Consider the following 11,648-nt stretch of genomic DNA (forward strand, 5'->3'; position numbering starts at 1 on the left):
AGGTTTGTTTCTCCTCAATGGTGGTCTTTTGAAACCACAAGCCCTTGGGATACCAAGGGTCTGCTATGATCTCTGCGTTTCACTGTCACCTTGTTCTGTACTGGCTGCTGGCCAGCCTCCAAGGACTTTAGCTTTGGAGGCTCAAGGACTTTGCTGACTGAAGCAGTAGCACAAGGAGCTCTGAGCATGTCAACTACTAACTTTTCATCCATATACACAGTGACACACACTGCCTTTCATTCTACCTCTGCACAAACAATTTTCTACCTAGACACAACAGACAATTTTCCTGAGGGTCTTTTGCCTAAACACCCATTTTCTTTGTTGTTGTTTGGAAAGAGGGAATCTTTTTAATCTTATTAACTACAATAATACCTCTCAGCCATTGTTTCTCTCTATTCAAATTTCAAATTCCCAGGAGAAACACTCAGCTTGGATTCAGGTCTTCCCTTATGGTGATGAGGGGGATCACGATGCACAACCCTAACCACTAGGGCTGGGTGCAAGAACAGGGGAGCTCTACAGCAGACAGCCACCCTACTTCAAGTAACCATGTCTGTGCGCTTCTATTTTGCAGTTGGTGAATGACAAAATTAGGGGCAAAAGGCACAACAAACATTGCTTGGTCAAACCATTTTAATGGTAAGCAATAAAAGTATGTTACATGACAAGGCCTGTATTTTACACATGGAAGGGTGTTTTCATTGTCTTTATTTGTGAGGTGTGGAAGGTGGAACCCATTCATGGATCTTCTTTTTAGTGGTGGAGTAAGGAACGTACTCTTCTGGAGTGCCGGTCACGTTGAACTGGTGGTTTGTCCAAATGAATTTACGAGCAGTGGGTGGTTTTGTTGTTGGAGGGTCATCAGTCATGCAGTGGAGCCAACGATGCCTTAAAGAGTGGAGAAAGCCCAGTTATGGAGAGGCAGGACAGCACAGCAGAGGGGGCGGACTGGCTAGCTCTGCAGCTACTCTGTTGCTGGGGTTCAAATCTCATCGCCGTCACTCCCTAAACGTTCTATGCTTTAGCGTTTTCAATGATCTGTGTTTTGTAGAGATGTTATGAAGATCAAATGAGATAATATACACAAAGCACCTACAAGAATTCCTGCATGTGGTAGGTACCCAACAAACGTCAGTCACTGCTATCATCATTATTCATTTTCATCAAACCTAAGACACCATCATTTTCAGATATATCACTTTATATACATCAAAGGAAAATACTGCCAATTATGACACACTATTGATTATAATATGGAACCTAACTGCAGATATGAAAGTGTGTTTTACAGTTGACTGAATACAAGAGGCTAGGAGCTGATTCTAGATATTTAGTATGCACAAGTTACTCTGGCTTTTGAAGTTCCAGTTTTAGATCTAAAATATGGTTCTATCGGAAAAGAGTTTTTGCATCTTCAAGCTTGAATCAAAAAACTTCAGAACATACAATTTATTGTATTAAAGAATATTAAATCAAGCTGGGCATGTTGGTATATGCCTGTAATCTCAGCCCTTGGGAGGTTAGTAGATTAGAGAAAGTAGAATCTTGAGTTCAAAGCCAGCCTTGCAACACAGTGAGAATGTCTTGAAGAAAAAAAAAACACAACCTCAAATTCTCAAGTGTTTTGTGCTTAATAATTTAATTCAAAGGATATTGATGGAGTTTTCAGAAATCTAGCCTAACAGCTGGATACATGGAGTAAAACAAAAAGAAACCAGTGATGACTCTGCTAGTGACAGAGGAAGAAGAATAAAGCAGAAAGACAAACTCAGAAACTTAAGATGGGAAAAGAAGAGGAGAGAAAATTTAGATCATCCCCCAAGACTGCAAAGCTCACAGAATAGAGATGATCCTATGGAGAAAGGGAGTAAGGAGGCAGTCACAGCACTGCATCTCCAAGGAAGAAAAGTGGTTAGCCAGCTGCAGAGAACAGGACAGAGGAGCAACTAAAAGTAGAGCGAACGAAAAATGATGTTATGTAAGCCTAAAAAGATGTGCTAGCAGTAACTGATAGTCAGAGCTAAGTAAATGGCTTATATCTGTTTAAAACCCCAAAGATACAGCTACAGTTGCATCATGATCAGTTAATAGAATGAAGAAGCCGGTACAAACTGGGGCTGGTGTCTGCCTCTTGTCCTCTAAAGGGAATAGAAATGAGCTAAAGTGACTTGAATGAAGAAGCCAGGACTCTTCCGAGTGGTGAGTTTTGAGAGCTGGCCGCCAGGAGACAAACTCTAATAACCACTAAGAGAGGGATGAGCTGCCAAAAGGAAGGCAGTCACTCACATGTACCTGGGGGCTTTCTGTGTGTGAGCTTAAGGCACAGCAGAAATATTTGAGTGTTGCCTTGTTGAGTCAGTTTAAGTCACTCAAGAAAACTTGTATTCAAATAATTGCAATCAAACTCCTGCAGGCTAAAATGAGATTTAAGAACCAAAGCTTGCTTATGCCTATTTGGTTATTTCAGAGAGGAACTGAAGAGCTTATGGAGAAAAAGGAAATATTTGAGTAAATGTTCATTTCTATCACAATACATAAATCTGAACATGTTTATCTGGGCCATAGTACAGGCAAGAGCCAAGTAGTAAGGAAGTACATGCTGATCTGTACTCATCATGGCAGTTTACAAACAAGTACAAGAAACAAGAAACATGTTACTGTACTTATTATTACATAAAGGACAAATCTTTTAGATTCCTACACTAAAGTTAACTTATAAAGCAGATTTTCATGAGTCACATTTACTCCAGGTAATTAGATATGCCAGTGAGCTGAGAGCATCAGCTAGAAACTATATGGCTGACATTAGACCCCCTTCAATTTCAAATGATTGTTAGTTAGTATCTTGATGAAAAAAATGTAAATTTACTTAAATGTGATAAAGATAATGAAACTGCAAATAAGGAGACTGGCAGAAAAGAATAAAGTTACAAAACACAAGAATATTTATAATGAAAATACATTTTGGAGAAAACTCAGTTCTCAAATATAGTGAAACTATCACAAAATAATTGGAAACAAACATAATAAATCACAATTACTATAATCCTATCCACTAAATCTATCCAATCTGGGATAAAATTAATTAAAACAACCAAACTGTTCATTACAAGATGGCCACCTCAAATCTTGTTAGCATGGTAACTATTACTTAATTAAATGCAATCTGAATCAAAATCCCACTGGGCTTCCTCTTCAGAGTTTGACCGTATAATTCTAATGATTAGCTGGAAGTTTATCCAAGAAGAATTTGAAAACTTGTCATAGTCAGGAAGGCTAGCACTATCAGACATTAAACATTAGACTAGGATAAAAACCCATTTCTGTAATCCTATCTATTCAGGAGGCTAAAATCTTAGGATCACAGTTTGAATCCGGCCTAGGAAGAAATGTTAGTAAGAGTCTTATCTCCAAGTAATCACCAAAAAACTGAAAGTAGAACTATGGCTCAAGTAGCAAAGTGCTAGCCTTGAGCAAAAAATGGTTCAAGGATAGTGCTCAGGCCCTTAGTTCAAGCCCAGGACTGGCACATGCATACACACGTGTGTGTACACACCACACCCACACTCTCACACCCACATCCCTGTACACAAAAGATCAAAGAAAATAAAATCCTCCAAACAGACATAAGATAAGCTGACATTTCAAATCACTGGGAAAGAAATATGTCATAAAAAATTATTGCTAGGATGATTTTGTTGTAATACAAATCTTCAGATTTACCTTTATAAAATATACTGATACTCATATAATATGAAAGATCCCTTCTAAATTTCAAATCAAAGATTAAAATCCATAAAGAAAATAAAGCACATGAATTTTACGATGTAAAATATGAAACATTCATGTCCTAATACACTACAAATAAGACTAAAGGCTAAAAGAAACTGAAAATATTTGTAAAAAAAAAGATTCATCTTCCATTATAAATCAGAAAGAAATACCAAACATCTAATAGAAAACAAAGCAAGAGGGCTGGGAAGGTGGCTCAGTGGTAGAGCGCTTGCCTTGCATGCCTGAGGCCCTGGGTTCGATTCCTCAGCATATAAGCAAAAAGAAAAAAACCCAGAAGTGGCGCTGTGGCTCAAGTGGTAGAGCGCTATCCTTGAGCTGAACTGCTGAGGGACAGCGTTCAGGCCCCTTATATAAAAATAAATAAATAAATAAAAAGAAAACAAAGCAAGACATTAAGATATAAATTTAAAAAAAAACTTTTAAGCTACTGCTCCACATCTCCACTTCCAGCTTTTTTTGATGCTTAATTGGAGATAAGAGTCTCACAGTCTTTCCTGCCTGGGCTGGCTTTGAAACGAGATTCTCAGATCTCAGCCTCCAGAGTAGCTAGGATTACGGGGTGAGCCATCAACACCTGGCATGTCTATCTTTGTACAACAAATATTTACTGAGCAACTACTATGTTCTAGGAACTGTTCTAGTATGGTAGCTGAAAATACAAGCAAATTAAATCATATACAAAACAGGGCAGAGGGAACGCTAGAGTAGGGGAAGGAGACTGTGTAAGTGAGAGGGAGCCACTTGAATAAAGTGAAAATGTGAGCCATGCAAAACCTGGAGGAGCTGGTAGTGCAAAGAAACCAATGCTGGCCTGTACTCACTAAATCCAAGTCAGTAGAGAATAAGACAATGCAGAGCTAGGGAGGACTGAGATCACACAAGGCCTGCAGACACAGTGAGCCGTCACTGTGCAGAGAAGCCCTGGGACAGCTCTGGGCAGAGGTGTCACGTGATCTAACACCCATTTTAAAAGAACCACTCCAAGCTAGGGGTATAGCTCTGTGGCAAAGCACTTGTCTACCATGCATGTTGCTCTCCAGCAGTGAAAAGAACAAAGACTAACCACATAGGAGGTAGGGTATACCACTGTGTTACAAGAATGCAATCTGATCGGCTGGGAAATTGTTCTAGTAGTGGGGCAAGAGATTAACGTAGTGAACACAAGGTTAGTGTGGATTATATTCACAAAGCAAAGTGTGTGGGAAAAGAAGGGAAGGATGAGTGGATACGATCAAGGTTTACTGTATTAACATATGCAAATATCATAGCAAATCCTACAAGAACTGTTCGTAATAATTTTCAAAGAAAGTAAAGCAGAATTGGCTGATAGATATCAGAAGAAGGGGAGTCAGGTTTTTGTCTTGAGCAAGCAAGAATCATTTAAGGGCTTATAACATTCCTCTTGGTAGGCCTCTTACAACTTTCACTGGGCATTTGAAAAATTTAAAAAAAAATCAAATTTATTAAGTTTATAAATGTGATTTAAAAACTTAAAGGTGCCGGGCGCTGGTGGCTCACGCCTGTAATCCTAGCTACCCAGGAGGCTGAGATCTAAGGATCATGGTTCAAAGCCAGCCCGGGCAGGAAACTCTGTGAGACTCTTATCTCCAATAAACCACTAGAAAACTGGAAGTGGTGCTGTGGTTCAAGCGGTAGAGCACTCACCTTGAGCTGAAGAGCACAGGGACAGCGCCCAAGCCCAGAGTTCAAGCCCCACGACCAACCAAAAAACAAACAAAAAAAAAACTTAAGGGAATATAATTAACTAAATTTGCAAATGGACTATATTAAACATGAACAAGAGGAAATAATTGTTCTTTATTTTTACTCAATTTACTAATATTGTTCATCTTATAAAATAAACATGAAACTTTCAGAAGAACTATGTTTTAAGATTACAGCTGTACTAAATAGGGTGCTTATTTTAAGTGTAATTACTATTAACTGTTACTGAATACAAAAGCCTCTAAGACACTAAAAGACTCAAGTTAGCAAGCAGACTATTTATATGATGGGGACATGTCTGTAATGTATCAAGTGAGGAGAGGGAAAGCAATCCACAAAATCACGTTCATATTATGTCTATCCTGAGAGGAAATGACTAAGAAAATATAATCTGTTCTCACAGTGATTCCTCATAGCACACGTTAAGTCCCTGCTACTCTGGAGGCTGAAGAATCTCTTCAAGACAGCAACAAAAGGAACAAAATGTTCCTTCTCTACACAAAAGTAGACCCTCAGGTGGCTGGGAAGGTGGCTCAGTGGTAGAGCGCTTGCCTTGCATGCCTGAGGCCCTGGGTTCAATTCTTCAGCACCACATAAGCAAAAAGAAAAAAGCCGGAAGTGGCACTGTGGCTCAAGTGGTAGAGCGCTAGCTCTGAGCTGAAGAGCTGAGGGACAGCGCCCAGGCTCAGAGTTCAGGCCCCACGACTGGACCTAAAAAAAAAAAAAAAAAGTAGACCCTCAGATCACTGATGAAGCAGTGAAAAGAAATGTTAGCAGTGCTAGTTTCCAAGCTTTATAAACATTGCTGATCTTTTCCCACATTAATTTTTCAGTGCTGGGGAATAAATTGAGGGCTTTGCCTGTGTTAGAAAAGCTATTTACCACTGAACCACAGTCCCAGTTGTCTACATAAAGAAACAAAACAAGAAACCCCTCAGATAATGTAGATTCAATGTAGATTGCTAGATCACATGGATTCTTTTCTGTCATCTTACTCAACCTCTCAGCAATAATTAATACAGCAAGTAGTAATTGCTCTTGCCTTTCCTTCAGCCTTGCTAGCTACTTTTCACTCTTCTTTGCTGGTATTACCTCTGTACTAAACCTTAGATTCATACATCCAACTGCCTACTTGCGGCCCCGGGTTCTCATCCTCCATCCTTCCTCTGCACTTGCCCCTTCTCACTTTCCTGTGTCAGCCAACAGCCCCATCATTACCATCCCAACACTGATCCCAAGCGTCATCCTTGAGTCCATACAATCCCATTCTGCCACCCTATTTCTCTAGAGAAGCCTCTAAAACATATATCAACTGAAAAACAGATGATTACATGATGTTGAGCATCTTACATATATTAATCATGTAAGAGCAAAAAACAAAAACAAAAAACAACCAACTCACTTATTAATCTCACCCTGACCCTAGATAAATCCTCAGGGACAAAACTATTGTCTTTCTATTATTACAAAAAACAATTTCTGTTTTAAAAACACACTAATGTTTTTAATAGGCTATATTTAAGTGTTTCTTGAGTAATTAAATACTAATTTAAATAAGAAAAGTCAACATAAAGGAAGGGTGATCAATGCTCTATGGTGAAAAGACTGTTACTTAAAAAGAGCACAGGTGCCACCAAGTGGAGAAACAGCACACACAGCACAGCACGGCAAAAAATGTACTCAAGCTGTTTTCAGGTGCTTTGTTTATTTTTCCCTAAAACTTGGCTTGAAGGAATCAGGTTTCTAATACTGAAGACCACAAAAGATACATCTTTATTTCCTTTGATCTAAAACAATGGTTTTATATTGTCATACATGAAATAGTCCAAATTTTGGACTTTCAACTTGTAACCTTGTCAAGTCTTATGAAACCACTAATATTTGGTTTTTATGTCACTAATTCTATGCACAAGCTACCTAAGTAAATCTTATATATTACTGAATAGATTGGGGGGCAGGAAGAAGAAACTAGCTAACTTAAAAATAAAGCAAAAGGGCAAACAAAAGTTGTACAAAATGTTATTTATTCCCTACTTAAAAAGTTTCAGAGTAGGGGCTGGGAAGGTGGCTCAGCGGTAGAGCACTTGCCTTGCATGCATGAGGCCCTGGGTTCGATTCCTCAGCACCACATAAGCAAAAAGAAAAAAGCCAGAAGTGGCGCTGTGGCTCAAGTGGTAGAGCGCTAGCCTTGAGCTGAACTGCTGAGGGACAGCGTTCAGGCCCAGAGTTCAGGACCCACGACCGGACCCAAAAAACAAAAAAAGGTTTCAGAGTATTCAATCAATTCAACTAAAATAAATTCCCAAATAAGATTCCACAAGAACAAAACTTAATGAAATGAAAAAGCTGTAACCAAACATTGAATTATAGTACAGCATTAGTAACTAAATAAACTCTGGAAGAACAATCATCAGTACTTCACCTAAGAGTGGGGTACTCACTAAAAATTTGTTAAATGAACAATTTCTATGTAGAATGCCATGCTAGGTTCCAGACAAATTTCTCCCTCTCCTTTCCCCACCCATTCTCTCTGTTTTGTGCCAGTCCTGGGGCTTGAACTCAGGGCCTGGGCACTGTCTCTAAGCTGTTTTGCTCAAGGTTAGTGCTCTACCACTTGAGCCACAACTCCACTTCAGCTTTTTGGTGGTTAAGAGGATAAGAGTCTCAGAGACTTCCTGCCCAGGCTGGGTTCTAACTTCAATTCTCAGATCTAAGCCTCCCTGATAGCTAGGATTACACGCATGGACCATTGCTGCCCTGAAGATAAGACAGGTTTCTCATTTCCAAGATCCAGGTTGCTCCACTCCCATCCAGATACTTGTACCCCCATGTAGCAGCCTCACTGGCTGTTGACAGACTAAAAGAAACAAAGGCCTCCAAATGAGATAGATGATATGAACTCACAAGTGTTCTGATTTTTCCAAGATTAGGGAACAGGGAAGGTGACTAAAGATCTCTGAATTCATCAAACTCACTAATGCCTCTGAAGGGAAATCCATCCTCAGGTGAGATTATGCAGCTACTGAACAGACTCATAAGACTATCAAAGGCCACACTTGGTGCCTGATGCTTCAGAAAAAGAAGACAGCTACTCAGTGTGCCTGCTGGGCAAGTCACATATTCCTCTCACTGGGAGCCTGTGCAGTTGCTCATGCAGGTGACAGCTCATTCAACCATCCAGGAAGCTATGTTCTATAAGTCCCTAGATGACTCAGCCCAAGGGAGTTGAGAACCACACCAGGCAGGTACAACAGCTGTCTCTCATAACAACTTCACAGGCATACATGCCCACGAGGGACGTGCCAGTTCTCAGAGAGGCAGACTCACAGACAAGCCCCAACACAGCTACCTAGTAGGCTTCTGTAACCCCTCTCAGCTCACATTCAATTTGCCAATCAGAGGTCAATTTCAAGCAATACAGTTGATATCATCTTATCTCATTTCTGGAGCAACAGAGCAAGTCATCTAACTGAAGGTTATAGTCTCTTAACCTTCTTTTTGTAGAGTTAAACTATCTGTGACATGAGGTAAAATCACATCTTATCTGCCACCAATCTTTGTCCTTTCAGGCTGGCATTTGCTACTGGCTACTCACAGCCCCACTGGGAGCCTAGAGAGCAGAACTAAGAACCCTGGCCAGGTCTGCTTCCCTATCCCACCCTGTCTCCGCTAGCTCTGCCATCAGTAATTCAGGTCCAAGAACTCAAACAGCTCGATGACAAACACAAAACAAATAATTTTGAAAATAAGCAAATGGTGTGGCTTTTTTTTTGAGCTAGGATCTCAGTATATATAGCATGTGTGAATGTTTCCATGGATGGTCTCCACATGAAGCCTTGAAATGACTTCCATTCCAAACAACATCTCAACTGTAGCCTATGGGATATCCCAGGCACCCAACTAGCCACTCACATTGCCCATCCATAGGAGGTGTGAGCTCATGATTATGGTTTTAATCTAAGTTTGAGATAACTTGTTCCATGACGACAGACAACAAATACAATCCCAAACCTTGCACCCTGTGTCACTGGCATGCTAGTCCAGCTTCCATCATGTGCCCAGGCAACTAATTTCTGAGGATGAGTCTTCTGTCACGCCTATCTTGCCCTCTTCCTCTAACCTTCACAGCAACAGGAATCCAAAAGCCATGAAGTGAGGCCAAGCAGGTATCTGTGTTTGGCATAGGCAGACACCTACCCCAGCCAGTTTAGAAACTGGGGGGAGAGGGATGTTACCAAGGAAGGAGGCAATGTGAAATAAGGTGGGTGTCCACTAAGATGCAGCATGGGAGCAATGAGAACTTACAAATTATACAATGGTCAAGTAAGTAACTATATTAAGAAAAGAAAGATACAAATAGAGACAGGGAGAAAACTAGGATGTAGCCTGTGATGTTGAAATGGAACCCATGGTATAGGTAGACCCCTAAAATTACTGCAGGCATACTTGGAGATGCTGTGGATTCAATACCAGAGAAGTGATGAAAAAAGGACTGCAAATCCAGTGAACCAAGCAAACTGTTTGTTGCCCAGTGCACGTAAAAGAAAATTATGCTTATACTGTACTGTAGTCTAGCAAGTGTGCAACAGCATGCCTTAAAAATGCATTCCTGATTAAAAATACTTTATTGTCAAAAAATGGCAGCAATCACCTGAGCCTTTAGTCGTAAAATCCTTTGGCTGGTGGGAGGTCTTGCCTCTGTGCTGGTGACTGCTGACTGATAGAGGTGATGTGGTCATGTCTTTCACTGTTTTCATTGCTGGTGGTTTGGACTGAGCCTAGTGCTCTACCATTGCACTACACTCACAGTCTGGCAACTTCTTAAAAGAAGATGACAATGATCCTTGCCACATGGACTGACTTATTCATGAAAGATTTCGCTGTGGAATGTGATACTGCTTGCTAAAATTTTACCTCCAGTGGAACTTGTTTCAAAGTTAAGAGTTGATCTTCTCCAACCTTGACCTGCTTTATTAACTAGGCTGATGCAATACTATAAATCCTTTATTGCTGTTTCAATATTCACACAGATTCACAGGGGAACTCAATCTCTAGAGGCTACGTTCGTGTGCATCGTCCTATCTATAAATGTTTTCCATGAGATTGCAGTAACTACTTATAATTTTAGTTCTCTTGCTAGTTATACATCTTTAGTTATCTTCTCTACTGAAACCTTGAACCACTTAAAATCATTTGTGAGGGGTGAAATCAACTTCTTCCACTTGTTCACCTCCTCTTGAGTCATATCTGAATGACATTTAGAAGGGTGAATTCCTTTTTTTTTTTTTTTTTTGTAGGTCCAGTTATGGGCCTGAACTCTGGGCCTGGGCGCTGTCCTCAGCTCTTCAGTTCAAGGCTAGCGCTCTACCACTTGAGCCACAGCGCCACTTCCGGCTTTTTTCCTTTTTGCTTATGTGGTGCTGAAGAATTGAACCCAGGGCCTCATGCATGCAAGGCAAGCGCTCTACCACTGAGCCACCTTCCCAGCCCGTAGAAGGGTGAATTCTTTCCAGAAGGTTTTCAATTTCCTTTGCCCAGAGTCTTCTGAGGAATCATGAGCTATGGCAGCTTTATCTTTACAAAATGTGTATGTATTTTTTTAAATTTTTTTTGGGGGGGTCAGTCATGGGGCTTGAACTCTGGGCCTGGGTGCTGCCTGTCAGCTTTTAGCTCAAGGCTAGCACTCTACCACTTGAGCCACAGCGCCACTTCCGGTTTTCTAGTGGTTTATTGGAGATAAGAGCCTGACGGCCTTTCCTGCCCAGGCTAGCTTTGAACCATGATCCTCAGATCTCAGCCTCCTGAGTAGCTAGGATTACAGGTGTGAGCCACCGGCACCCAGCTACAAAATGTATTTCTTTTTGTTTGGTCAGTCATGGGGCCTGAACTTGGCCTGGGCGCTGTCCCTGAGTTCTTCAGCTGTAGACTAGCACTCTACTACTTGAGCCTCAGCCCCACTTCCGGCTTTTTCTGCTTATGTGGTGCTGAGGAATGGAACCCAGGGCCTCATGCATGCAAGGCAAGCGCTCTACCACTAAGCCACCTTCCCAGCCCCATAATATGTTTCTTTTTGTTACTGTTTTGTGCTAGTATTAGAGTTTGAAGTCAAGGCTTTGAAGTCTTCT

General features: G+C 40.8%; 1 protein-coding gene across 1 annotated transcript in view; it reads right to left on the reverse strand.

The window, feature by feature from the left end:
- Positions 1 to 618: 618 nt before the first annotated feature.
- Ndufa12 (NADH dehydrogenase (ubiquinone) 1 alpha subcomplex, 12) overlaps positions 619 to 11,648 on the reverse strand; it is an 18,518-nt gene continuing 7,488 nt past the window's right edge. Inside the window, exon 4 of the mRNA XM_013023378.1 lies at positions 619 to 891. Coding sequence (XP_012878832.1) covers positions 711 to 891 — 181 coding nt within the window. The 3' untranslated portion in view covers positions 619 to 710. The remainder of the gene's footprint in view (positions 892 to 11,648) is intronic.

Source organism: Dipodomys ordii, unplaced genomic scaffold (genome assembly GCF_000151885.1).
Source record: "Dipodomys ordii isolate 6190 unplaced genomic scaffold, Dord_2.0 Scaffold3, whole genome shotgun sequence".
In the NCBI taxonomy this organism is placed as follows: domain Eukaryota; kingdom Metazoa; phylum Chordata; class Mammalia; order Rodentia; family Heteromyidae; genus Dipodomys; species Dipodomys ordii.